The sequence below is a fragment of the Simochromis diagramma genome, unplaced genomic scaffold (assembly GCF_900408965.1).
Source record: "Simochromis diagramma unplaced genomic scaffold, fSimDia1.1 OVJJ01000566.1, whole genome shotgun sequence".
Taxonomy (NCBI): domain Eukaryota; kingdom Metazoa; phylum Chordata; class Actinopteri; order Cichliformes; family Cichlidae; genus Simochromis; species Simochromis diagramma.
The window spans coordinates 165,395-193,078 of record NW_024387387.1 but is presented as its reverse complement, the minus strand read 5'-3'; the positions used below and the strand labels follow the sequence as shown (position 1 = coordinate 193,078).

The 27,684-nt window shown below is 41.7% G+C and overlaps 1 protein-coding gene and 1 long non-coding RNA gene across 2 annotated transcripts in view; one reads left to right on the top strand and one right to left on the bottom strand.

Moving 5' to 3' along the window:
- Positions 1-2,090: 2,090 nt before the first annotated feature.
- Positions 2,091-27,684, bottom strand: part of LOC120720222 — a 30,368-nt gene continuing 4,774 nt past the window's right edge. The window contains exons 7-26 of the mRNA XM_040009854.1: positions 27,336-27,635; positions 26,560-26,786; positions 26,351-26,439; positions 26,163-26,263; positions 24,153-24,233; positions 16,204-16,318; positions 15,978-16,111; positions 15,619-15,845; positions 15,401-15,515; positions 13,230-13,529; positions 12,383-12,609; positions 12,179-12,267; positions 11,992-12,092; positions 11,142-11,377; positions 10,923-11,011; positions 6,682-6,893; positions 4,542-5,533; positions 4,340-4,409; positions 2,931-3,105; positions 2,091-2,813 (exon numbers count right to left, since the gene is read on the bottom strand). Of these exons, the coding sequence (XP_039865788.1) occupies positions 2,609-2,813; positions 2,931-3,105; positions 4,340-4,409; positions 4,542-5,533; positions 6,682-6,893; positions 10,923-11,011; positions 11,142-11,377; positions 11,992-12,092; positions 12,179-12,267; positions 12,383-12,609; positions 13,230-13,529; positions 15,401-15,515; positions 15,619-15,845; positions 15,978-16,111; positions 16,204-16,318; positions 24,153-24,233; positions 26,163-26,263; positions 26,351-26,439; positions 26,560-26,786; positions 27,336-27,635 (4,085 nt within the window). The 3' untranslated portion in view covers positions 2,091-2,608. The remainder of the gene's footprint in view (positions 2,814-2,930; positions 3,106-4,339; positions 4,410-4,541; positions 5,534-6,681; positions 6,894-10,922; positions 11,012-11,141; positions 11,378-11,991; positions 12,093-12,178; positions 12,268-12,382; positions 12,610-13,229; positions 13,530-15,400; positions 15,516-15,618; positions 15,846-15,977; positions 16,112-16,203; positions 16,319-24,152; positions 24,234-26,162; positions 26,264-26,350; positions 26,440-26,559; positions 26,787-27,335; positions 27,636-27,684) is intronic.
- On the top strand, positions 23,963-26,668 carry LOC120720250. Its single transcript, XR_005692842.1, has 3 exons — positions 23,963-24,241; positions 26,355-26,457; positions 26,557-26,668. It is a non-coding gene; the product is annotated as an uncharacterized LOC120720250 (long non-coding RNA).

Here is a 27,684-nt window from a genome sequence, read left to right as displayed (position 1 = left end):
TGTTGTTGACATTTACAGGCTGTGTGCAAAATGCAACACTCTTCAAATTCATGCAAACTAATATTTTTACGTCCAGTAGATGTCCTACTAGAGCAAATGAAGCTTCAAGAAGCTTTGCGCTGGGGTGAAGCAATTGATGAAAAGCTTCACTAATTTTGAGACTGCTGCATCCCTCTGCAAGATATCTCACTACTTTTGACTTTTCTGAGCCTGTCAAGTTCTTCTTTTGACCCATTTTGCCAAAGGAAAGGACGTTGCCTAATAATTATGCACACCTGATATAGGGTGTTGATGTCATTAGACCACACCCCTTCTCATTACAGAGATGCACATCACCTAATATGCTTAATTGGTAGTAGGCTTTTGAGCCTATTAGAGATGGCACGATACCACTTTTTTATGTCCGATACCGATACCGATATCATAAATTTGGATATCTGCCGATACCGATATGAATCCGATATAGTATTTTTTAATCAACAAAACTGTTTTTAAATATCTTGCTGCATTTTGTATAAGTTCATACTCAAGTTTAAAACAACAACTACACTAAAGCTATTCTGTTATACCTGTATGCAAAAAAAATATTTCATAGTTCAGCAATACTGATCAATCTGATAAACTTAAACCTACACCATCCTCCCTATTCTGGTATTTTAAAGAGTACTTAGCATAAATATTAAGCAACCTAACTAATAGGGTTCCAACTCCCAGCAACAATAAAAATAAATAAATAAAAAATAGGGAACCACCCCTCACGCTCCACCTCATGATGCTTAATCGACGTAATCAACCTTAATTTGATGCAGTGTGAAAAAAAATGCACAGAAATCAATTCTTTTTCAAGAAATATTAAATAGATTCAACATCTTTCTTCAACAAAATTGCAGACTGCACAGATGGTACCTTCCCAAAGGAAAAAGTACTATAGCTTACTAGGTATATTAGACTTAACAGTTACTATATGCAGTAATGGACTTCTATACATTTTACATCAGATTAAAACTTTGGGTGTAAGATCCAGATAAATATTAAATAATTAAAAGCGAGACATTTTAAATGAGAATAAGAAAGAAAAGTATGTCTTTGTGCCCCCTTTTCCCTGTTAATGCCCTATCGGCCCCCCCTGGCTAAACTTTGCTAGATGCGCCCCTGCACAGTTACCAGCGTCAGCTACGTAGAAAAAGATCCTGGAGTAGAAAGTAATATTAAATAAATTCTAACAACAGCTGATCAAGCTTAAACGTGCTGCTGTTGTTCAGCCGCTGGTTTCCTCTTTCTGGTGCAAAGTGGGCCAAAAGCAAACAAGAGAGACGGACTCGCGACAGAAAAGCCGATCAGCTGATCGTTAAGCAGTTTCATGATTGAAGTAGCAGCCGGAGAGCGAGAGGCAGTCGCTCGTTAAGCTTAACGCAGGAATGCTTTACAAACATTCAGAGATGGACTTACACACTTGCTTTACTTCTCTCGGGATAACTTTGTCGGAGATGAAATGCCGGGTTGCTAGCGAAGCTCCACATGCTATCCAGACCACCGACAGGTCCCGCATGCCACAGCCGCTCTATCACGTGATGCATACTGCTCCGACGTGCTAACGTTCTGAGGTGAGTTACGGCGTGTTGCAAGTTTTGTGAGGTGCTTTCGTGATATTTAATGGATCGGATTACATTTTTTATTTTTCTCCGATATCCAATCCAGTAATTTAGGTCAGTATCGGACCGATACGTAATATCGGATCGGTCCATCTCTAGAGCCTATACAGCTTGGAGTAAGACAACATGCATGAAGAGGATGATGTGGACAAAATACTCATTTGCCTAATAATTCTGCACTCCCTGTATATATATACTTTTTTTTTCATTCCACTAAGATCCTCAGTTTGAATCCACTGGCTGACTTGGCATGCTTGCATCACTGTCGTGTTGTACAAACCCTTCTGAGAGGATTTGAACTTTGTGACATACTGAATAAACATAGTACTAAACATAGTACTGCATAGTAAATAAACATAGTACTGCAGATGGCCCTTTATGCAGTCAGTGTGTAAACAATGAACTAAGATAAACAGGAAATGTAAAACAATGCCCAAATCTTACCCCAGAAATGTAACTTTAATTACAGTAATTTAAAAAAAGGTGTACAGTAAACAAAATATAGTACTTCAGAGTTTCTGCTAGAAAACAGCAACTTGCATTGGGGAACATAAGTCAACCCGAACAAAGAAAACAGCATAAAGTTGCATTTGTTCCTTGTTTCTTTCACACTTTGAATTTGCACATTTCAAAGTCTTAAGCAAGGCAAAGGGTGATCTGTATAAACAGTCTGCAGAATCTGTGGCACCAGAAACTTTTCTGGTACTTGGTGCATGCAGCAAGTCCGAATGAAGAATGAAAGACAAATGCACTAGTCAAAGTGCACTCTCAAAACAATCTGATGACATCATACCTCTTTAAAACCGACAATGTAGACTATGACCAGTGCATGGGACCCAAAGTTCTGGTCTGGATATCCAGCCACTACACTGCAAGCTCCAAAGTGTCGGCCGTTGCTCCAAGAGGTTCTTCAGACCCCAGAAATTCGGATTTCTCCACGAAAACAAACATGAGTGTCAGTTTGATGTCCCCTGAAGTGATGGAAACATGGTTGTGTGGGTGTAAACAGCTGGGTTCACATTCATTAGTTTCTTTAACAGTTTTAAAACTTGGGGGTTGACTGGCGAAGTCTTTTCCTGTGTGAACTTCCCAGTCTCCTTTGACGGGAATTTGCCTTGTGGAACTTTGGTGCCTCTGTCGGGATTTATCCCAATCAATCGCCTGGAAAAAACAAATGTGTGGTCAGATCCAAAGTGACACAGGAACGGGTTCTTGCAAGCCTTTTAGCACAAAGACCTCACATCACAAATTAACAGCTGGAAAATGTACTCATCTAACCTTTGAATGAATTCCAGTGTGCATGCAGCATCGTCTTGATACTGAAGATTGAAGATGTAGTAAGTAGAAAAGACAGCAGCGAGGCCGGACAGAAAAGTCGGCTGGATGCCCTCGCAAATGATGTGCCCCTCAAGACTGATCATCCAGCGGCGAATGGAGCTTTCCGGTGATTCGGCTTAAAATTCAAATAAAATCCCACCATTAGTACTGAAATGGTAATGAGCTTATTTATTCAATATACTTCTGCAGTGCAAATGTGTTAATAGACACACAGAACCATCAAGTACATCACTCATACCCTGTCAAGACCATTTAACATCTGTATCTGACCAGAATTTCGCAGTTAGGCATGAAAATAAAGCTGTAGATTTTCCAGTCACACAGCGTGACTTCAGCTTCCGGAGTCGCGCCCATAAAATAAAATTTTAATATGCCGATGATTGTGTAGTGTATACGACTCGGCAATATATAAAACATTGTTCATGTTGACTGAACATATATTTACAGGGAACTTTGGGCATACAACTTGCAAAAGCAAGCTAGATAAGCTTTGTTTTTGTGTTGTGTTTGTTTTCTTTGGGGTGCTGAAGAGTAGCTTGTTGCAGAAGCTGTTTTTTAAGACATGATTTTCTTCTAATTTATTGACTTTGACAATTTTTTGATATGCAAGTTATACAAAGTCTCCTGTGTTTTTTTCATCATAATAAAATAGAAAATGGAAATGGAGAATCTTCACCACTTGAAGGTGCTAAAACTTCTACTGCCCAGACAGAGTCCTCCAATATCAGAGGAGCTATGGAGAAAATTATGAGCTGGTGTCTTCCAGTGATCATCATATTGAATGTGAGTTGTGCCACATTTATGCTTTACAGCAGACAAACAGGTGAGGGTAACATTTTCTAATTCAAGATCAGGAACAACCTGCAATCTGTGAAGGTGCCAAAAAACGTCAGCATGACTCTGCCTTTTGTTTTAAGCTTCAGTCTCTGGAGACCTGTTGGTGACTTCCTAACTGGATGACGATTACTGCAGTTTGCATGGAAAATGTGCAAAAGAGACAAGGCAAGTGAAAGAAGCCAACAGTGAAGCCGGGTGAAAAATATGGGGGGGAAAGGCAACCGGTAATTAAAATTTGACCTCCTCTAGGGAGATGTTGTCTACCGAAGACTCATTAACTCATCTCGGTTCAAGTTGAACTAAATTTCTTGTGACTTTTAGCATTTGGCAACGGGTGAAAGTTCACTGTTGTAACAGGATTCTTGGGTAATAAGATAAATCTTTGTTATGACATTATAAGTCCTGAGTTATGAAATTATAGTGAGGCTATTTTTCTTCTCAAGAAGCACTTAATGCTTAACGCTGTTGGCTTTTGCAATCATAACAACAAAAAATAAATATGTATGTCATACCGAGGAGTATCAGTCGAGGAGTTGCAGGTAGTTGGAGTGTCGTCTGTAATTCAGCTGCTGTGGCATTTGCCTAGGACACAGAGTTATGACTAAATTAATTAACAAAAACATGAAACAAATAAAACTGCTGTCTTCCACAATAACAGAAACAACAGATACAGGTGTCACCTTTGAAGAAATCAAAAACCCTAAAATAACTCACATTTGCAAAAAGAATCAGTCCTCCGAGGGGTTCAGAGAAGTGAGCCATCAGAAGTTGCAGGATGCAGAAGGATAGTTCAAGTTTTGGACCCACTGAGAGGATGGATTGGATATCTGGATTAGTGGACTTGCTGAAGACCTCCAGGATGGTTGGTCCACACTCCTCCATTGCAACCTCGAGAGTGCGAAGCACTTTGATATCAGTGAGCAGCTCAAAATGAGTATAAAGTCCATTGTGTGTGAAAAGATAAGGCCATCGGCCCCTTAAATCTCTAATAGCCGGTACTGGGAGTGCATTTATTTGGCGGCGCTGCAGGTAGAAGGTTACTTTCATGAGTTCTTTTACTTCGTCTTTTTCTACCATGCTTGAGCCATCCTGATGGTAAATTTCTTCCAGTCGCTGGCGTTTTCGCTCCACTGTTTCATTTGTCTCCTCCGGCAGCAGGCCAGGCTCAAATCTGGCGCAGCCATAATTGTTGGTGGATCCTCTTTTCATTCCAGACAAACGGCTGTGGCGAAAGTTGCTGGTCCGTTTCAGGTTATCAATTCGGTTCTTGATTTGAATCACAAGCGAGATGTAATCCTCTTCCAGCAGCTGACCGTTGTCACACAGATCAGCAAAGCTCTGAGGGTACTTACGGACAATGTTTCGGCAGATGGTTACACACTGAGCACGTGTTGGGTTTAGCTCGTGTTTCCTCATCTCATCTGCTAAAATTCTAACCATCTGTCTCCTTGCTGCAGGGGATGGTCTCTTGCCCTCAGCAACCGCTGCTTGAATTTCCATTGGCATGAGGTCCCAGGGCACCTGGAACGTCTCTGCCCACTGTTTTCTGAAAAGGGTGGTTTGCCCGCAGCTTTCTGAGTTGTCATGTTCTTGATTCGAGAGTGGGAGTACACCAGATGAAGTGGAGCAAGGTGACGCTGCAGGACTGCTGAGCAGTGAGCTAGAGGAAGGAATCACTGGCAGGTCCAAAGTAACCAGGTCTGTCTCTGAAAAGGAAAGGGAAAAAAACACACAGTGAGCTCAATTGTCTCTTATACAAGGGTGAGCTTAAAATAAGTTAATAATATATATATATTTTTAAATACTGCCGACCGTCAGTGCGACCCCTGAGCCTCCCAGTATCCTCCTCCTATGGTATAATTTTCTAAACCCTACATCTCCTTGTTCTTGAGTTATGGATTCTTAAGGTTTACAGAAAACTTGACCTCTAACGGTGAGTTCAATTTAACTGGAAATTGAACTAATCCAGGATTTTTAGTAGATGCGCCTATGTCACCCTGTTTCCAAGTTATCATATTCACAAACTTGTCCAGAATGAAGACAATACCCCACCAGCCTTTTATCAACAACCAAACCAGGAACATGAGAATACAAATACTAGCAAAAATCTCACCAGAAGGTTCTGATTTTCCCCAGGATCTGAGGCTCCATAGACATAATGAATCCCCCTTAACTGTTTTTTTTTTAACGGAGTAGCACCTCCATCCAGATAGATACCCCTCTGAATAGCCAAGTTACTCATTATATCTCTAAGGCCTTGGTCAGAAAGACCTAGACATCTATCTAACAGTCAACAGGGTGGTTGCCAGTAGTCTCTGGAAGTCGCTGGCAGTCGCTGTGAAAAGCTCCCTCAGCCACAGAGGGTCACCACACAGGTAGTTGATGTTTTATTTGGCAGATTTTTCATCCTGATCCTATTCCTGGAGCTCCCAAGGGATTTGTGTCTCTTTCTGGGATTGAATCAAGGATCGTTTGCTTGTTAGATAAATGTCTAAGCACTACTAAAGACCCATTCATGCAGGTCCGGTTCAGACTGCTGCCCCTGATGTGAACCCAGATAAACATCACATAATGGATGGATCAAGAGCTGCATCATATTAAAAGGTTTTGGTAAAAAACACAGACACTTGGCTGTAGCACTCAGTGGGGAAACCAGCAGAGTGTTAGAATGACAAAATAAGTTAACAGAAGTAAAAAACAGTTTTAAAAACTTTCAGTACAATTTTACCATTTCGCTGTACTGACGGATTTAGTGTTCAGGGAATATATATTTTAAGAAAAAGGCTGTTAGAAATGATCAGATATACTACTATAACATTGTATAGAAAAAATAGTGTATTTACGTCAACATTACCATTTTTAAATGCTTCCAGGAGTGTCTGTAATTGAAGGGGAGGCAGCAAGTCAGCAATATCATCTTCAATGACAAATTTTAGGTCCTGGGTAGACTCCACTCCATCACTTAACAGCTTATGAATCAATGACTGTTGAGTGTCTTCAGAAATTAATGGCAAAGCTCTGAGGATGATATCCTTCAGGTCTTCATCCAAGGGTTTCATTTCATTACTGTGAGAAAAAAGATCCACGACACTCATGAAAATGTTTTCCTCCAAGACAGAATAGACTGAACATTTAAACACACATTTCCATGAAATGATTCTTCAGTAGCTAAATTGGTAGTCAGTGTTGAATAAAAGTCAATGTAATCTGGAACAATCTTGGTTCACATTCAGCATCTCGTTTAGAAACAGGAGTTTTAATAGTGGGTTAGCAATCCAGCATCTCTGTTTCCATTTAAGAATAAATGGAATAACTAATGCTTCCTGCATAAAGGTTATCATTAGCAGCTGTGCAGTTTGGTATTTTTTGTTAACTAACCAAACCTGACTGCCTTTCTCAAATCAGATTCGCAAATTAGCTTGAAAACAATTGACAATTGTCAATACATACTTTAAGATCAAAACACGCAAAAATTAACTTATAATATAATCAATAATATCAACAGAATGTTAAAAATAGAAATATTAAACATGTCTACATTTTACATCCACTGCTGATTAGCATGCTAGCTGGCATGCTAATCAGCAGTGTTCAGACCATCATGTCTTATAATACACCTTTGTATCTTAAACAGCTACCTATCATCCATATACTCATAGTCTAGTATAAGAGGAAAAGAAGTGATGACGCCACATCTTGCCAGTGATGCCATACCTGATAAATGGAGCGGTAATCATAATGTTTCATTACTCTCTGGGCAAAGATCAGGTTGCGTTCAATAGCAATGAAAAGAAACAATAGCAGCAAAACTCTGCTAACATAACATCTGCCATCCAGCACTGGAGCTGCTCAAAGTTTTCAATCAATCATTTAATCAATCTTTTTAAGGAAGCCTGTATTTCAAGGTTTGATATGATATGAGTGAACAACAACTTCCAGATAGTTCATTTTTAATTCTGTACATCACTTTAAGTTGCAGATCACCACTGCTGAGCAGTCACGCTTATGTTGACTATAAAAATCATCGACAAGTAATTTAAAGGTCGACACGTCGTTGGAAGTTTTGTAAGATTCTGAAAGACGCAGAAGTAAGTAGTAGGTAAGTAGTTTAACGCGACGAAGGGTGTCCAAATTCGAAGACTCCTCGAAATATGGCCAAAAAAATCCACCCTCTTTTTCCCTAGATTTGATTGATGGGTCGGGTGTATCCTTCGTGGCCCAACCTATCCCAGAATTCATAGCGCGGCCCAGTTTCCAACAACGGCAGCAGCTACTTAGTTTTAATATTACTCTTTCTGGGTCGCAAAACTACATTCTCGCCTAAAAATATCTTAAAGGTTTATTTTGCAACCCTGAAAATCTGGGACTCGCCACCATTTGATCTTAGAACTGAAGAAGCTTCTCGGATGAGAGGTGAAACGTCTTCAAGCAACTTAAAGAAGTCCAGACGCTTTTCTTAGCAAGTTCCTTTGACTACGATGACCTGGATGACTGAGAACCTTCACAGACAACCCAGAAAGAGTGTAAGAGTAACAAACTTTTAAGATATTTTCAGGCGAGAATGTAGCTGTGTAAGCTTCAAATATCTGCTCAATTTACCAAGACATCACATATTTGCAAAAGTGCTCCGACGTTTTCGGAGACGCCTGTTACGCACCAGCTCGATAGCTGACCAGGAGGTCAAGACTCACTAGAGCCGGCGAGAACAGTCAACCCCCGGCACATCATTTTCGACTCCCCCGCGGTCTTTTGCTACTCAGGTTAAACATATATAAGTCACTTAGATAACTTAAAAATGTCATTGTTTGGATTTTTTCAGTGTTTTTTATTTGTTCCTGAGTAAATCAGTTTGGTTGAGATTAAAGTTATAGTCTTCACACAGCTGAATAAACGTCAAACAGAAAACTGATTAAACAGAAGTGTGAGATGGTCGAGAATTTACTCCAATGTCCTGTTAAATTTTAGGGAGCGAGAAGCAGACGGCTGAGTTTATTAAACTCCACTGAGACAATCTGCAAATTTCATTAAAGGTTTAATAAACTATCATCTTGTCTTTATTTTAAGTTAGCACATACCGTAAACACTTCAAGCTGTAAGCTAGAGCTGGGCGATAGAACGATAACGATATGTATCGCGATATAACTTTTACTCGATAGAGAAATTAAACTATCGCGATAGACCTCGCCACTCTTGTCCTCTTAAAAAAAAAAAAAAAAAAAAAAAAAAGGTCAGCCAATCCAAATTAAGTAGCGCAGAGCCGAACCAATCACAGCCGCAGCGTCACGTCGCGTGACTTGTTACGTACAGCACAAGTGCCAAGCCACACATGTGTATTTGTTTGGGAAGCAGCCAGCGACCGTACCGCCCGGGTAATGGAGGAAATGTGTGCGCCGACTAGAAAAATCAACCGAGCGTGACCGAAGGTTACCGAAGAGAAAACAGATGATGGTTCCAATGCCGGAGAGATTGTCGAACGGAAGAGCCATAGAAGTTCCGTAGTGTGAAGGTATTTCGGCTATTTCAAGTCTGACAAAAAACAGAGTAGCGTGCACTGTAAATTGTGCCGAAAGCAAGTCTGGAAATACAATAAACTGGTGCATGCGTCACACTGTGCGCCACGTTATTGTTTCGGTGAAATGAATTTCTACAATACTGTTACTGTTAATTCTACTCTCTGCAGTGTTTAAATGCTTACATATACACACAGTTACTGTCCCTCCACACATACGACTCGGTTCTGCTTCTATGCCCCAGCATGTTTACTTTTTCCCACCGAGGCTTCTAGACTTCTGATTGGCCAACATTTCTGCACGGTTAGGAATCTAGCTCCACCTGCTGCTTTGGCATGTTCATAGCATTGGCATGTTTCCTTCATTTCTGCCTTTATGTGTGGACGGGATTATTTTTTAAAACGAAAACGGAAAATCTCCGTTTTCAAAAATACCCGTGTACGTGTGGACGTAGCCTCAGTCTCTGACTGGAAGCGCTAATTCGTCATTCGGCTTTTGTCAGACATCTACCCTGTTGAACTTCATCCATCCATTCGCGTCCGCTTAATGGATGAACTTATTATGGGAAATAAATATTTAAATAAAAACAAGCTGCTGATTATTTCACATTTTACTTGTGAGCAACGGCACATTTAAATCTTACAAATATAGTTATTTGGCTTATATCGTGATAGATATCGTTATCGCCTGAAATGAAAAAAACATATCGTGATATGAAAAAATCTTATATCGCCCAGCTCTACTGTAAGCTAATGATAGTTATATAAGAGCAGACACATGCTGATGCAATAAGCTGTACGGTATACATCCAATAGATGCACGATTTGATTGGTCGACTAATTGCAAAAATAATCGGTTGCTAGTCGACTATCAAAATAATAGTTTTGGCAGCCCTAGTCTACCCCTACAACAGGAAATATCAAACAGCTCAAAATATTAAAGCCAGAAGACAGCACACCAGGTAGGAGTGCAACCAGGAGAAAGCTTATTGTGTTTTTTGATCTTTACTGTTTCTGAACACCTTTGAGACCAGAGGTAAGCCGGTTTTCTACAGCAATGTCTCAAGGGAGAACATTGCAGAATATGTTTTTTGGCCACACCAATGCAGCCCTCTTCATTCTTTCTCCAAGATGTAACTTCTTTCATCTTCATCTTCAAAACGGTTTCTAACCCATAAGATTGAAGATGGGTCAAACTACCATCTTCGGGGCAGGGCAGGGTGGGGAAAGGTGGGGCTGTGGTGGTAGAGCAGATCAGCTACTGATTGGAAGGTTGGTGGTTCGAACCTTTGCTTCCCCAGTCTGTATGCCAAATATCCTTGGGAAAGATACTAACCCCAAGTTGCCCTCCGATGCGTCAACTGGAGTGTGAATGTTGGTTAGATTGTACTTGAGGTTAGAAGTCCTTGTGTGAGTGGGTGAATGAGGAATGTTGTAAACAGCGCTTTGAGTACTCCAGGAGAGAAGAAAAGCGCTATATAGGAATCAGTCCATTTGTCACTGTCCATTTCCAAAATGCAACATAATAAATGCTATGAAACTGTGTTTTCATTCTCCAATTTTACTGTTTTTTATTAATCACTTACCTCCTGTGCAGTGTGGTTTGTTCAGAAAAGGATGAAGAGTCTTCAGCACCATCAAGCTTATTCACATCATCCTGAACATCCTCTGAGGCCTGGAAAGTTTTATAGTTTTTATTTAGTATGGGTTTTGTAATTAATGGTTTCTGACAATGCCATGTGGAGGGATTAAGAAGGACAAAAGAAAAATCTACAAAGGCAGAAATGCTGAATCTGACACAGTACCTTCAATCGAACAAAGAGGGTAGCACTCCCAGTTGACTGGACAGCCTCTTTGATCTCCTCAGTTGTCAGTGACTCCACATTTAGAAGCTCTAGTATCTTGTCGTCATTAGATATCAGGAGCTCCAGAGGTTCAGCAGCAGCCAGCTGAGGGAAGGTTGACCTCAGCTGAGCTAGGAAGTCAGCCTCCTGAAGACCTCGAGGAACCTGCAGCTCATGAGGCAGGTAATTCTGAAACACTGAGATAAAACAGGAAAGAGTGCTAAGTTGCCAGCTAACAGGGAGCATCACACCAAAACCTGACAATTTCATTCAAAAAACAAGAGCTCAGACGTCTTAGACAGTCTGTTATCAGCTGCAAAGCAACTACAATATTTATCAGATATTTGCATTAAAATGGTCCAAAAGGCTCCAAGAGCACAAACACAATCCAGAGGTCCAGCTGAGGTTCAGGAAGCAGCTACAGCCACCTGTCAGTCAAAGAGACCATGTCCTCAACATTAAGCCTTACCACTGACAGCCTTGCTTGAAATCCTCTATCACGGTACCACTACCAAAAAATGACCACCATCAGCATTCTGAATGACTGCTGTGTAGTGGCTTGTGCTCCAGTAATCATGAAGTGCTTTGACAAACTGGTCCAAACTCAGGTCATCACAAGCTTCCCAAACCATGATACACACACAGCAGCATGCCTACAGAGCTCTACAAAGGACCTCATAGTCACAAATGTGTCCTGACCACCCTAGGAGCTATGCTCGGCTACTCTTTATTATTTCAGCTCAGCATGTGATCACAGTGGTGATAACTGAATATTGTACTGGACAGATAAATTAAAAGGCTTTGAACTTACGATTGGGTGAGATGGTATCCATCTGAGGGTCCTCCACAATGTGGACCTTGAGATGCACGTGGGTGTCTGATTGACTGATCTGAGGTTTCTCAGACTCAACTCTGGGGGAAAAGAACAAAATTGGATTGAACTGTTGACATAAATAACAAACTCTAACAGCAGCAGCTTACTCTTTTCTTTGACTCACTCAGTGGTCAGTGTGGTTGGATCCAGGCTGGGTGGAGGAAGTTCAGCAGCAGTAGCATCTTCTCTCTGTAGAGACCTTTTCTCTGGACCCTAAATTTCCACCAAAAAGTAAAAGAAAAGTTTTTTTCTGATTTTTCATTCAGAACAACATGCTCCACATTTAAACAATGTTTTCACCCTGATGTTAAATTGGTTCTTGCAGTACCTTCAGTCGGATGTAAATACCAGGATTCCTAGTCCTGTTCTTGCAGATCTCTTCTGCAGTCATACTCTCCACTCTTGGAGGAATTAGATTGTGGTTTTGACCAATTAAGATGGTAAAAGGTTCACCAGCAGCCAGCTGAGGGAAAGTGGACCTCAGCAGAGCCAGGAAGTCAGCCTCCTGAAGACCACGAGGAACATTCAGCTCATGAGACGGGTGATTCTGACACACTGAGAGAAAACAGAGAAGCTCACAAAGTCAGAATCAGAATGTCTTTATTGTCATTGTCACAGGTAGAACGAAATTAGAATTGATCTCTGATCAATGCATCATCCATACAAATGTAAAATTTAGGTAAAATTTGTAAAATAAAATCCATCCCCACACACATGCCTCAGTCAGTGCATAGATCACTTCAGGAGTAGCGTGATGGACATTTTTTAGTAGCAGCATCAAGACATATTTTTCTGATTTGGTAAAAGCTGTGTTTGAGTCTGTTTGTCCTTACGCTGATTGCTTTGTACCGTCGGCCCGAGGGCAACAGTTCAAACAGGGAGTGGCCAGAGTGTGAGGTATCTTTTATAATGTTATGAGGTTTTTTAAGACAGCGGGTAGTGTGACTACAGTCAGAGCAGTTTCAGTCATCGACAAGTTAGAAGACATGTTTTCCTGAATCAACTAATAAACACGTAACTCAGCAAACCTGCACAGAGAGCTGGATGACTAGTACGTTGGACTCTTGAGACATGCAAAGCCTCTAAATCAAGTTAAGGAGCTAATAAGAGGTAGAAAACGTTAACGGCATCAAATCCTTCCAAAGATCTTTGAAGGTTAAAAGCTTTAAACTTACTTATATTTGTGATCTTATCAATCTTAGGGTCCTCAAGGATGCGGATCTTAAGTCTTAAATCTTCTTGACACAGTGACTGTCGTATGTAGAGGGTAGATCCCCGAGAAAGTCTGATGATTTCCTCTGGTGTCACAGAGTCTCCTTTCAGAGGTTTAAGTTTGTTGTGCTTGGCCCTTAAAAAAAGGTCAAAAGGTTCATCTCCAGCCAGCTGAGGGAAGGTAGACCTGAGTAGTTTCAGGAAATCAGCTTCCTGCAAACCACGATGAACCTTCAGCTTGTGAAGCGGGCACGTCTGAAACACTAGAACACAGAGGAACGCTGAGAGATCAGTTCAATTTTTCCAGTATTAGGAGAAAGAAATCATCACTTTCCTGTTGTACTTTCACTAAATGTTCGTCTGATACTACTTTCCAATTGAATCTGGAATCTGCTTTCACAGTTTGGAGGTACCAGTGGTGACATGGGCTCCTAATGTTCCAATTATCACAGTGAAATCTTCCACATCTGCTCCAGAGTTTCATGTGTACTGAGGTGTTTTCATTGTGTTTTATAATGAAAATATTCTTGGTATTATAGTACATATTTCTTTATTAATATGTTACAATTCTTAGACCAGGGAGGAGTGCAGAAAGATGAAGATGTCCATGTAGAGTGCAGGGAGGCAGCACAAACGGTATATGTGTCCTGACCAATGTTCCCTCTAATTTTTCATGTGTCTGAGTGAACACACAAACTCCCTGAGCGATCCCTTGGACCATTGTGAGCGACATAGATGTGTGCACTGTGGTCATGCCAGCATCGAATCCATCCAAGTTACATGGTTTATTAAAATAATCAAATTATAGCATTTACATTTACATACAAGTTCTGACTTGTATTATGGGTATGAGTCTGGTCTGGGAGATAGTCCTGTAACTCTCTGTCTGCAAAATACAGTTGATGTCGGGCAGTTAATTATATAGTTACTTCTTCAAAAAAGTTACTGAGTTTTGCAAACAAAGTTTTTTGCAGCTGTTTACCTAAAAATGCAACTAAGGCATTTTTTAAAAAAAACATTTCAAACTATTTACGGAACAGTCAGCTGTTCTGCATCAAATTTGATGCCCCCCCATTCCTAAACCACTAAATGCCATATTGCCATATCATGTTTTGATTGGTCGACATGGTACATTTTTCGACGAATAGGAAAGGGTGGGGGCTTTTTGGTTTTGTCTTTGCTCACAGGTGGAGAGTGCTTTCGAGCGTTTTCCTTATAAAACGCAGTTTTTACCATTTCTTCCCGCAGTAAATATAAACAATGATAATATTCAGGAAGAAAACCAAACATTGCATATATTTTTGTCATAACTCTGGTTTTACGTGGCCTATCAACACAATTTAAAAACTGGTATAAAGTCCACACTTATTCCGTCAATTGTTCTGTCTGTCCTGCTCACATCTCCAATGGTTATACACTAACGTGGCTTCACGCCACATCAGTCACGCCACTTTGCTAGCTAAAACACCGGTGTCGACACATAAGGACGCTGTCATAGCCTGTTAGCGATGTTGATTAGCTGCGTATATACGAATGTGAATCGCATTATTGGCTGGACTATGGGATAAGGTGGCATCGTTCTAACCCCATACGGGAGCAGCCAGTCACTTACTAACACTTGTGTCCCGTTTGGATCTATAGCCATCAGAATTGTTGTCTTAAGGCCAAGAAAGATGCCAAGCGGATTTATTTTACCAAGTGGATCGTCATGGCCTTGCCATATTGGTCCATTTGATTGACCTTTATTATAATTATGAATTTATTTTATTTTCAGTTGTTTACTTTAATTTCAATTCAGGTTAGATTTTTTTTTTTTTGCGCGCAACATAGATTTTCTGTGCGCAGTATGCAGCTTAGAGGGAACATTGGTCCTGACCAGGGTTTCAGCTGCTCTCGAGCATTACTGGCATCAACAATTGTGATTTACAAGGTGCAAATGACTGTTTTTGGTATAGAGGTGTGGTGGAGACCATCAGCTTCACCTGTGTTTAATAGACCGATCTCCGAGCAGGTAAAAGGGTGAAAAGCACTTCAGAACTTACCTAGTAGGTAACAAGGTGATATACGGCTTACATGTGCTGCATTTTTATAGCAGAAACATCTAAATTTCACATCATGTTTGCTTTAGACTTACCTTGGTTTGACAAAACATTAATCTTTCGCTTTTCCAGGATGCGGATTCTGAGATTTATATGGGTGTCTGTCTCAGTGGATGGAAGATCTTCATGATCTTCATCAGCATCTTCTTTCTGTTTTACAGAAGGTCGGAATTTTTTTCTCAAATCAAGTTGTCAATGTGTTGTAATCTTTGGTAACGCTGTTGAGATCAGTTAAATCTTCTCAGCACAGTACCTGCAGTCGTATGTAGAGGGTAGATCCCCGAGAAACTCTGATGATTTCCTCTGGTGTCACAGAGTCTACTTGCAGAGGTTTCAGTTTCTTGAGGTTGCAATGTAAGAAAAGGTCAAAAGGTTCATCTCCAGCCAGCTGAGGGAAGGTAGACCTGAGTAGTTTCAGGAAGTCAGCTTCCTTCAAACCACGACGAACCTTCAGCTTGTGAAGCCGGTACATCCGAAACACTAGAACACAGAGGAACACTGAATCAATCACAGTGAAATCTTCCATATCTGCTCCAGAGTTTCATGTGTACTGAGGTGTTTTCATTCTGTTTTTAACATTTAAATTTCACATCACGTTTGCTTTAGACTTACCAGTATTTGAAAGCACTTCAATGTTTGGGTTTTCCAATATGCGGATTTTGAGATCTATGCAATTTTGTGATTTGCTGATTCGACGTTTGCCATGTTTTTTTCTCCTCTTAGACGGAACTGTTTGAGTCAAGAACCTAAGGAAAACACGGAAAAACGGGAGCTGGGATACAAAAGATAACACATATACTTTTGTACATAGTAGACATTTATGCACTTGTCTTTTAACCTTGATGTTGTTACATAATCCAGCTCTGTCGTGTATCCTTCCTCCTGCTCTAAATATTCATACTCTTCATCCTCTATCGGTGCCTGAAATCCCAGGCTCATACTGTCGTCCACCCCTAGGAACAAATAAATTCTCATGTTAGTCACAATTATGTGTTGTCCAGCTCAACAAGAACTTGACCATTTACATAACCGAAAGGGAGCATGCTGCTACTATCTACTGTTTGTGCTTTAAGAGGACATGAGCTAATGTATCTTTTCCATTACAACCTTCTCGGCTCGACCCAACTCAGTTAAATTGTTTTTCATTACAATCAAGTACTGCCTATGTGTGCAAGGTCATTACAGCAATACTACTAAAAGTCCCATTTTGCATACAAAAAAAGCACAACATCACACTGGAGAAACTTGAGGCGATGGTAGACCTGCTGTGTGGTCTATAGCTTTTTGTCAGATTTGGAGACAGGCTTTGAGGATTTGATTTTTGTGAATGACATGCTCTTATGAGTCATCGAGTGACAAAACTGACTAGCCAATCGGTGGAATGCAATCTGTTGACGTTACATTTTCAGATTGACTGAATTGCTGAATTGCTTTGGCTGAGTAGGTACTAAAAAAAGTACCTGGCCCGAGAAAGGACCCAATGGAAAACCATATAAACTGAGTCGAGCCAGGAGAGCAAAGTACATACTAGTGGTGTAACACGCATTTGTTACACCATATCTATCTCTCTCTCTCTCTCTCTATATATATATATATATATATATATATATATATATATATATATATATATATATATATATATATATATATGGCGTACAACATTAGAGGCCAACTCCAAGCCCATAGCACAAGTCACCATCAAGTGCGGGATCTACCAAGGAGATGCTCTGTCCCCACTGCTGTTCTGCTGATCTTGTTCTTACCATTCAGCTGACTCCTCAGGACTTGCCTGACCCTCTGCAGGTACTTGGTGGTTGCAACTTTCCTACTGGCCTCTTCATGGTACCCATTTGCCTGTGTGTACCCCAGTTAATTGTAGCTGTTCTCTATGTCTGCAATGTTGCCTTCTGGTAGTTTGATCCCCTCAGTTCTGACTACCTTCCCTCTCTTTGTTATCATCAGACTACACTTCTCCAGTCCGAACGACATTGCGATGTCATTGCTGTATATCCTGGTGGTGTGGATCAGTGAATCGATGTCTCGTTCACTATTGGCATACAGCTTGATGTCATCCATCTACAGGAGGTGGCTGACAACTGCTCCGTTCCGTATTCAGTATCTGTAGCCAGTCTTGTCAATGATCTCACTGAGGAGGTTAAGGCCTATGCAGAACAGTAGTGGGGACAGAGCATCTCCTTGGTAGATGTTCTTGATGGTGACTTGTGTTATGTACTTGAACTAGGCCTCTAGTGTTGCACACCACATCTCCATTGAGTTCCTGATGAAGGCTCTTAGGGTCCTGTTGATCCAGGCAGTGCACACGTTATCCAGTCTGGCCTTGCAGTCTCAGCTGATTGTTCGGTCTACCAGTAGCTGGTGTTTTGCCCCTCACGTATTCTTGCCCATCCCTTTCTGTGCCCCACTTATGTATTGACCAATGTGCCTGTTCATCTTAGCCGCTATGATGCCTAACAAGAGCTTCCACATGGTTCTGAAGCAGGTTATTGGCCAGTAGTTAGATGGGACTGGTCCCTTCTGGAGGTCCTTGAGGATCAGGACCGCCCGGCCCTAAGTTAGCCATTCCGGGTGTCTCTCGTCAACTAGCAGTTGGTTAATTTGTATTGCCAGACACCTTTGGAGTGAAGGTCAGCTTTGTCAGCCAGTAGGCATGAACCATGTCTGGGCCTGGTGCTATCCAACTCTTCATATTGGAGACTCTTTCTTGGATGTCTGCCACTGTGATGATTACTGGACCTTGTTCAGAGAGGGTGCTGTGATCTCCTCTCTGACCCACTAGCCGCTGAGCTTTGCTGTTATGGGTTGCGTCCTTCTCCCATATGCTCTTCCAGTACAGTGGTCCCTCACTATAACGTGGTTCACCTTTCACAGCTTCACTGTTTCACAGATAATTTTTTTAATCCAATTTTGCATGCTTTTTTTTTTTTTTTAATGGACTGGTTCTTATATAGCGCTTTTCTACTCTTCTGAGCACTCAAAGCGCGTTACACAACTTGTGCATTCACCCATTCACACCCATTTGCACAAGCACATTGTTCTAGGTGCTTTCTAAGTAACATTCACACACATTCATACTCCGATGGATGCATCGGAGAGCAATTTGGGGTTAATATCTTGCCCAAGGATATTTGGCATGCAGACTGGGGGAAGCCAGGAATCGAACCACCAACCTTCCGATCAGTAGATGACCTGCTCTACCGCCTGAGCTACAGCCACCCCTGAACGAAAGTCGGAGGTTTGAAGACGATCAGATACCGTCGTAGTTCCGACCATCAGTGTGGCTGCACGCGCGCCACACTGAGTGGATCAGCGTGTGTCTACCCTTCGCCGAGAGGCGTGGGTAACCCGTTGAACCCCACTCGTGATAGGGATTGGGGATTGCAATTATTTCCCATGAACGAGGAATTCCCAGTAAGCGCGGGTCATAAGCTCGCGTTGATTAAGTCCCTGCCCTTTGTACACACCGCCCGTCGCTACTACCGATTGGATGGTTTAGTGAGGTCCTCGGATCGGCCCCGCCGGGGTCGGTCACGGCCCTGGCGGAGCGCCGAGAAGACGATCAAACTTGACTATCTAGAGGAAGTAAAAGTCGTAACAAGGTTTCCGTAGGTGAACCTGCGGAAGGATCATTACTGGCTTACAGCGAGCGGCCCCGCCCGCTGTCTCCCTTTTGCCGCCGAGGGTCTCCCGCCACCGTCGCCGGTGCGGGTCTCCCGAGGTCTTCGGCTCGCGCCTCCCCCACCGGGAGCTCGAGCCTTAGTCTGGGCCTGGTCGCCGGCCGGACGAACCGACGGCCCCGCCCCGCCTCTGCGCCAAAGCGAGCCCCGCTGCCCCGACGGCCTCCTCCGAGGGCCGACGGAGGAGAGTCGGGACTGTGGCTCGTTGGAGGCGGGCGCCGGGGTCCCCGTCCGGCAACTACCGGTACCGGCCCGCCACGAGAACCTCGACCGAAAGCGCGGACTGGCGGTCTCGCCCTGGCCGCTGCCCGCGCGCCTCCGGGTACCCAACTCTCCTCCCTCCTGCGGAGGGAGCACGGGGGGTTCAATGTTCAACAGCGCATTGTGTATGTCAACAAAATGTTTTGCACCACCAAAGGCACCTGCAGTAGCACCCAAAAGGCAGAGGAAGATACTAACCATAGTAGGGGCTGGGCCATATTATACCGTTCACGGTAATACCGGTATAATGTTAGGAAACGATAGGAAAATGAAATATCGCGATAGGATGGGAGTAAAACGCGCATGCGCAGTGCCTTTGTTTTCATACGCACATGGCCGATTGTTGAGTGAAACAGATGAACCAGAATTGGTTTGTAAAAATGGTGCAACTTCAGTGATGTGGAACTGGTTTGGTGTTTCTCCGTCAAATACATGACAAAGCACATTTTTTTGCAGAACATGCAAGCGGCCGTCGTTATTGTTGTATTTGTCGGACTAAGATGCTCTTAAATCTGGGAGTAATCTGGGTCCGAAACTCCGTATGCTTCAGGTCAAATGAACACTGCAGCATCACTGAGAGTTAAAAACTGTCTAAATTCTTTCATCTTTAATAAAACGATCAGCATTGCTGCTTAACCAGGTGAAACTATGAAGTTTAACTTCCAGGCATCCATGAAAACCAAATTTATTACATTTAACGGAGTTAGAAGTTAGCAGGAAGCTAGCGGGAGTTAGCTCGCTAGTTTCGCTAGTTACCTAAGCATGATATTGCATGTTCTGACTGAGAGATTTCTGAAAGAATTAAAAGGTACAGCTCTGCTATCACTTCCAACATAAATGAAGACAGGAAACTAAACAGCAGTGACGTTTGTAGGGTTACTGAAGTTGGGCTAGCTGTTATATAATGATGTGCTACCTGATCGCTAGCGACACAGCTATGTTAGCATAACATAAACAGTGAAGCTGGAGGACGAACACTAACACTTTTCCACTTATAAAAGTTAACGTTAAAGTTCCTGATAGTTAGACACAAATGCAATTGCATGGCAGGATGCTGTAAACGGACCAAACTTAAGTCAGGAGAACAACTGAGATAATCCATCCACAATACAAGGTTAGTCATTAATATACTGCAACAACATGGGAATAGAGCAGCTGCAGAGAATTCAACATTAATGAATCAATGGTACAGAAGTGGAGGAAGCAACAAGAATGAGTTTAATAAAGTTTGATTTATCTGACTGCTTTGTTTCGCTTAATGTGCCTTATAATCCCGTGCACCTTATGGTCCGAAAAATACGTACTGTACACTGCAGTTTAATGTTGCAAAGCACCTCGTTTTAACTTCAGTGGATATTATACATGGTTATGCTCAGGATATGTCAGCCCATTTCTACTGGAAATGCCTTTTGGTTAAACTTTCAGCAAGGAATTTGCATTTGCACTGTTACATTTTTATAAAGCTTTAATGTACATAAAAACCAGCTTCTTGTTTAAGAGAAAATAAATGGAAGGTTGTCTTTTTGCGCTAGTAATGTTGTGGAGTTGTATTTTGTCTCACATCAATTATATCGTCAGTTATATCGTTATCGCAAATTTTCAAATATATATCGTGATAAATATTTTTGGCCATATCGCCCTGCTCTAAACCATAGCACAAAAACTTGGACTTTGAAAGGAAGGTGAAAAGGTAGAAGTTACCGTATTTTTCAGATCATGAGGCACACTGAATTATAAGTCGCATTAAGCGACACAAAACCACAGAAGACCAGAAGTCTTGTTCTTTGTCCAGATGAACAGTTCCCAATTAATCAGGGTATTTAGGATGCTTTAGAACCGCTTGGATTCTTTGGAATGGTATGGAACTTTGGATTTTCCCAGAGACTGACAGTTTGTGAAGAGTATGCATAATTCTGGACATAACACTTTTTGCTCAAATGTAAAAAAAAAGCTGAGAATTTTTTTTTCCACAAAAATGCCTCTTGTATATCGTCTTATTATCTTTTGGGAAACACCTGTGCCATTTCCCATCAAAAAAAATAACTTGCTAGTTGAATAAAACTCACTTTAAGTCAAAATTTGCCAGGGGTATAAATAATAATGGGCTAGACTGTATGCTTTCTGGCTGATGTTTTGGTCACTTTTCAATCCTGGTAGTGATTTCACTCTAGTGGTAACATGAGACGAAGTCTACAACCCACACAAGACGTTCCAGCCCTGTATTCCAGTCCTAAATCTAACCTTATCCCTAAAGAGGTCATAAGAGAAAACAAGTTACAAAAGACAAGAGAAAGTCAAGAAAAACAAACAGAAAGAAAAGTAGTAAACAAATAAAGACAAATAGGTCACAAGTAAGGGGAAAACAAGTAAAGTAAGACAAGAAAGTCATGCAAAGAGAAAAACAGAAACAAAAGCAAGAAAGAATTTTTAAGAAAAACAAGTTTGAAACACAAGAGTGGGAGGAGCAAAGAAAGAGTATAAAAGCCAAGAGAGGCACAGAAATAAATAGAAAGAAATGCCGAAACGTCACGAGGGCCCAATGATGTAAATTGCTTATACACCCAAGATGGGTAATTTTTTGAAACAGGGCAGGGACATCACCACCTGGCCCCAATGATGGCCCGTGCACTTCAGACTATCACGTTAGCCAAAGCCAAATAACTATATTTGTAAGATTTAAATGTGCTGTTGCTCACAAGTAAAATGTGAAATAATCAGCAGCTTGTTTTGATTTAAATATTTATTTCCCATAATAAGTTCAACAGGGCAGATGTACTTAAGTTGGTAACGAGGATCCATTACCTTAATTGGCTGCTTGAATCCTTCATTTTCAACCGTGTTTATTGGTAGCATGTCTTTAGCAAGGCAGTAGGCTATGGCATTCGTTATGTCGCTATGTCTCTCAGCTTTTTTGTCATATGGTAAGACGCTGGAGAATGCCGACTCAATTGACTGTTGCTGCTTCACAGGGATTCCCCTGGTTGTTTTCGATGACGAATTAGCGATTTCAGTCAGAGATTGAGCATGCTCTAGTGGGTGGCACTGCTTCAGGGGACAAAAAAAGGTATGTTGTATAACCAGACTTTGTGGGAACATGCTTTTGGCACAATTTACATTGCGCGCTACTTTTTTGTCACACTTCAAATAACCGAAATACCTCCTCACTACAGAATTTCTCCAGCCCTTCCTTTCGACAATCTCTCCGGCATTGGAACCGTCATCTGTGTTCTCTTCTCTAACCTGGTCACCCAAGCTCTCGGTTGATTTTTCTCTAGTCGGCACACTCATTTTCTCCATTACCCGGCCGGCACGGTGGCTGGCTGCTTCCCAAACAAATACATGTGCAGCTTGGCACTTGTGCTGTACGTAACAAGTCACGTGACTTGACGCTGCGGCTGTGATTGGTTTAGCTCTGCGCTACTTAATTTGGATTGGCTGTTGTTTTTTTCTTTTTTTTAAGAGAGGAAGAGAGAGACGAGGACTATCGCAACAGTTTCATTTTTCTAACAAGAAAAAGTTATTTCGCAATACATATCGTTATCGTTCTATCGCCCAGCTCAACTTATTCCCAACCTTAACCAGCACTTTAATGACGTTAAATAGTGTTTTCCCAAGCGATTATAAGAAAAGGAGCAAACGTGTAGATTGAGTCCAAACGGTTTTCATATTTCCTCATTTTTTCCAATGTCATAATTTAGGAACGAGTTGGGTGCCCAAAAACGTAATATGTTGACGATTTGTCACCTAGCGTAAAATGTTACGCTCTGGAAGTGAGAATGTGTTGTCAATACAAGCTGTGGGGATAAGGTTTGCTGTGTCTGTCGGCTTAGTGTCCGGTGTCATGGAGATGCTATCAGGAGACAGTATATCAGGAGCCTCAAGTGCCAGTGTCCTGCAGGTTTTAGATGTGTTCTTGATCCACCACAGCTCATTAAAAAAAAACAATACCTCCTAAATTACTTCCTCAACATGTCTCCAAGTTCTCCAGAGGCCTGGTAATAAACTAATTATCTGATTCGGGTGTGTTGACCCAGGGTGATATCTAAAACCTGCAGGACACCGGAACTTGAGGACTGCAGTTGCCTAATTATCACATAATTATGAATGAAATGTTTTTATTAGACTTGTCTACTGATCATACATCAGAGACATGAAACAGCAGCCCTGTCTAGAACTGAACTTTATTCATGTATGTCACGGTTCTGGGTCCGTTGGACCCAGTATTTTGAGTTTATTATGTTTTGGTTTAATTTTTCATCATGGATTGTTTTCTTGTTCTCTTGTTGTGCTGGTGTTGATGATGATGATTATGATGATGTTTATTATTAGAGTTTCATGTTTCTGTTTATCCATGTTTTAGGAATTGTGGTCTCATGTATTGTTTGAGTTTCATGTATCATTTTCTGTCCGCCCCTCTGTGTTGAGTCCGTGTCTTTGAGTAGTGTTTCATGTTTCCTGTTTTATTGTGAAAGTTTTATTGTGAAAGTCTTTGTCTTATGTTTGTGTGCAGCTTTGTCCCCCTGTCTCGTTAGCCCTGATCTCTCCCAGCTGTGTCTCCCTCCTGTTGCCCATTCCCCATTACTACCCTGTGTATATAAGCCCTGTGTTTTCCTGTGCTCGTTGTTGCGTCGTACATTCGGATTATGCCTGTGTGTTTTCGTGTTCAGTATTTTCGTGTTCAGTTCCATTGCTCAGTTTGTTTTGTTTTCTGCAAGCAAATAAAGCTGAGGTTGTTGAGTTACAATTCAGTGTTCGAGTCCTGCGTTTGGATCCTCCTCTCCGCCTGCCCACACACAGAGCCCTGACAATGTATGTCAAAGTAGCTTCTTACTCAGCTCATATTTGTCCTGCTCCTGATCATCCAGTAATGGACCACCTCCATCTTCACAGAAGGAAAACAGCTGCTGGTCGTCTGCAAAAGTATGTTTAATGTTCAATTTTAGAAAAAACAAATGTGCCATGATAGAAAATAAATGAAGAAAAAGTTTCTAGCAATGTTAAGATCTGCATCAAGTTGATGAGTATCCTGTACTAAAGCAGCGCACATTTCGGTGCTTTATTTCGGTGCTTTTTTTTCCTGAGCTGTGATACACTTCTAGCCAATCATTTTACGTTTCCGAGGATAGTAGGCGGGTCCAGGTACGTACATTCTTTTAGAGTGGAGTTACAGATTAAAAATGCCCAAGGCGAAGCAGTCAAAAGTCTGGCTGTACTTCACAGCAAAAGATGCAAACTCAGCAGCCTGCAACAAGTGCTTTAAGCTGATACTGTGATACTGTCAAAGGAGGTAACACCTCGAATCCGATGAAACACCTGGCGACGCATAGCGGTTTTTTTAAAAGCCGAGAAATGCGCCGTATTTGATAGCTTGCTGCGAGACCTCACACCGAGCACATCTACTGCAGGTGTGGTGCCTGTTATCGGACCCGGATTTAGCAACATCCCCAAAAACCCGAAGAGGAGAGTCCTGGCCCCTAGCCCTGCCAGTGTAGCAGAAATGATGAGGATGATGATGGCAGCAGCAGCCGTTCTTCTCTGCGTGAGTAGTTTAATGTTGTTCGTGTGTAATTTACATTGAGTAGGCTAACCACGTTATTACATTAATGTATGTAAGGTGAACTAGCAAACATCATCATAGCTACATGCGGCTGTCTTCTTGTTTGATGGCAGATACTCCCTTCACCCTGGCCAAAATGGCTAAAATGACCAAAGAAAAAGAGGGAAACAGCTAAATATGAGAGGTTTTTGGACAAAGTTTGTGTTTTTTCCATTGTTTAAGCACTGCTTCCAGCCAAGAGTGATACCATATATGCCCCATAGCTGTAGAAAAGGCTAACATTGATATCTTTTTACAAAAAACAGCTGAACATAAGAGGTTTTTGGACCAATTTTGTGTTCTCCATTCTTTAAGCACCGGTTTGAGCACCGTTTGAGCACCGGCACCGTTTCAAAAGTACCGATTTGGCACCGGTATCGGATAAAACCTAAACGATACCCATCCCTACTGACCAGACACTTTATAAATTCTTTGTGGCACATATCCTTTGAGCTTGGGTCCTATACCAGACGCTTTGGAGCATTGAGGGTCCTAAGCAGTATCTTAGCTGTTTCTAGGACTGCAGTCTTCTGGACAGAGATCTCCAACGTTTTTCCTAGGATCTGCTGGAGCCAGACTACGCTAGGTGCGGAGTCACCGATACATGAAGCTATACATTTTTAGACATAAGTTGTTGCATAGGTGGTAAAAGTGGTTTTCCATGTTTGAGTCCATGGTGGGGACCGGTTTGCATTATAATTTGCATAGTACAATTTTCTGGTCCGTGTCAGACTGTTCATAACCAACCATGTTAATGCTACAGATGTAGTCCCTCGTTTAGGAATAAGGTGCTCAATGTGTTTTGACTGCTCCAAGAGCACAAACACAATCCAGAGGTCCAGCTGAGGTTCAGGAAGCAGCTACAGCCACCTGTCAGTCAAAGAGACCATGTCCCCAACATTAAGCCTTACCACTGACAGCCTTGCTTGAAGTCCTCTATCACGGTACCACTACCAAAAAAATGACCACCATCAGCATTCTGAATGACTGCTGTGTAGTGGCTCGTGCTCCAGTAATCATGAAGTGCTTTGACAAACTGGTCCAAACTCAGGTCATCACAAGCTTCCCAAACCATCCAGCAGCATGCCTAAAGAGCTCTACAAAGGACCTCATAGTCACAAATGTGTCCTGACCACCCTAGGAGCTATGCTCGGCTACTCTTTATTATTTCAGCTCAGCATGTGATCACAGTGGTGATAACTGAATATTGTACTGGACAGATAAATTAAAAGGCTTTGAACTTACGATTGGGCGAGATGGTATCCATCTGAGGGTCCTCCACAATGTGGACCTTGAGATGCACGTGGGTGTCTGATTGACTGATCTGAGGTTTCTCAGACTCAACTCTGGGGGGAAAAGAACAAAATTGGATTGAACTGTTGACATAAATAACAAACTCTAACAGCAGCAGCTTACTCTTTTCTTTGACTCACTCAGTGGTCAGTGTGGTTGGATCCAGGCTGGGTGGAGGAAGTTCAGCAGCAGTAGCATCTTCTCTCTGTAGAGACCTTTTCTCTGGACCCTAAATTTCCACCAAAAAGTAAAAGAATAGTTTATTTTATCTGATTTTTCATTCAGAACAACATGCTCCACATTTATTAACAATGTTTTCACCCTGATGTTAAATTGGTTCTTGCAGTACCTTCAGTCGGATGTAAATACCAGGATTCCCAGTCCCATTCTTGCAGATCTCTTCTGCAGTCATACTCTCCACTCTTGGAGGAATTAGATTGTGGTTGCGACCAATTAAGATGGTAAAAGGTTCACCAGCAGCCAGCTGAGGGAAAGTGGACCTCAGCAGAGCCAGGAAGTCAGCCTCCTGAAGACCACGAGGAACATTCAGCTCATGAGACGGGTGATTCTGACACACTGAGAGAAAACAGAAGCTCACAAAGTCAGAATCAGAATGTCTTTATTGTCATTGTCACAGGTAGAACGAAATTAGAATTGATCTCTGATCAATGCATCATCCATACAAATGTAAAATTTAAATAAAATTTGTAAAATAAAATCAATCCCCACACACATGCCTCAGTCAGATCACTTCAGGAGTAGCGTGATGGACATTTTTTAGTAGCAGCATTAAGACATATTTTAGTGATTTGGTAAAAGCTGTGTTTGAGTGGCCAGTGTGTGAGGTATCTTTTATAATGTTATGAGGTTTTTTTTAAGACAGCAGGTAGTGTGACTACAGTCAGAGCAGTTTCAGTCATCGACAAGTTAGAAGACATGTTTTCCTGAATCAACTAATAAACACGTAACTCAGCAAACCTGCACAGAGAGCTGGATGACTAGTACGTTGGACTCTTGAGACATGCAAAGCCTCTAAATCAAGTTAAGGAGCTAATAAGAGGTAGAAAACGTTAACGGCATCAAATCCTTCCAAAGATCTTTGAAGGTTAAAAGCTTTAAACTTACTTATATTTGTGATCTTATCAATCTTAGGGTCCTCAAGGATGCGGATCTTAAGTCTTAAATCTTCTTGACACAGTGACTGTTGTATGTAGAGGGTAGATCCCCGAGAAAGTCTGATGATTTCCTCTGGTGTCACAGAGTCTCCTTTCAGAGGTTTAAGTTTGTTGTGCTTGGCCCTTAAAAAAAGGTCAAAAGGTTCATCTCCAGCCAGCTGAGGGAAGGTAGACCTGAGTAGTTTCAGGAAGTCAGCTTCCTGCAAACCACGATGAACCTTCAGCTTGTGAAGCGGGCACGTCTGAAACACTAGAACACAGAGGAACGCTGAGAGATCAGTTCAATTTTTCCAGTATTA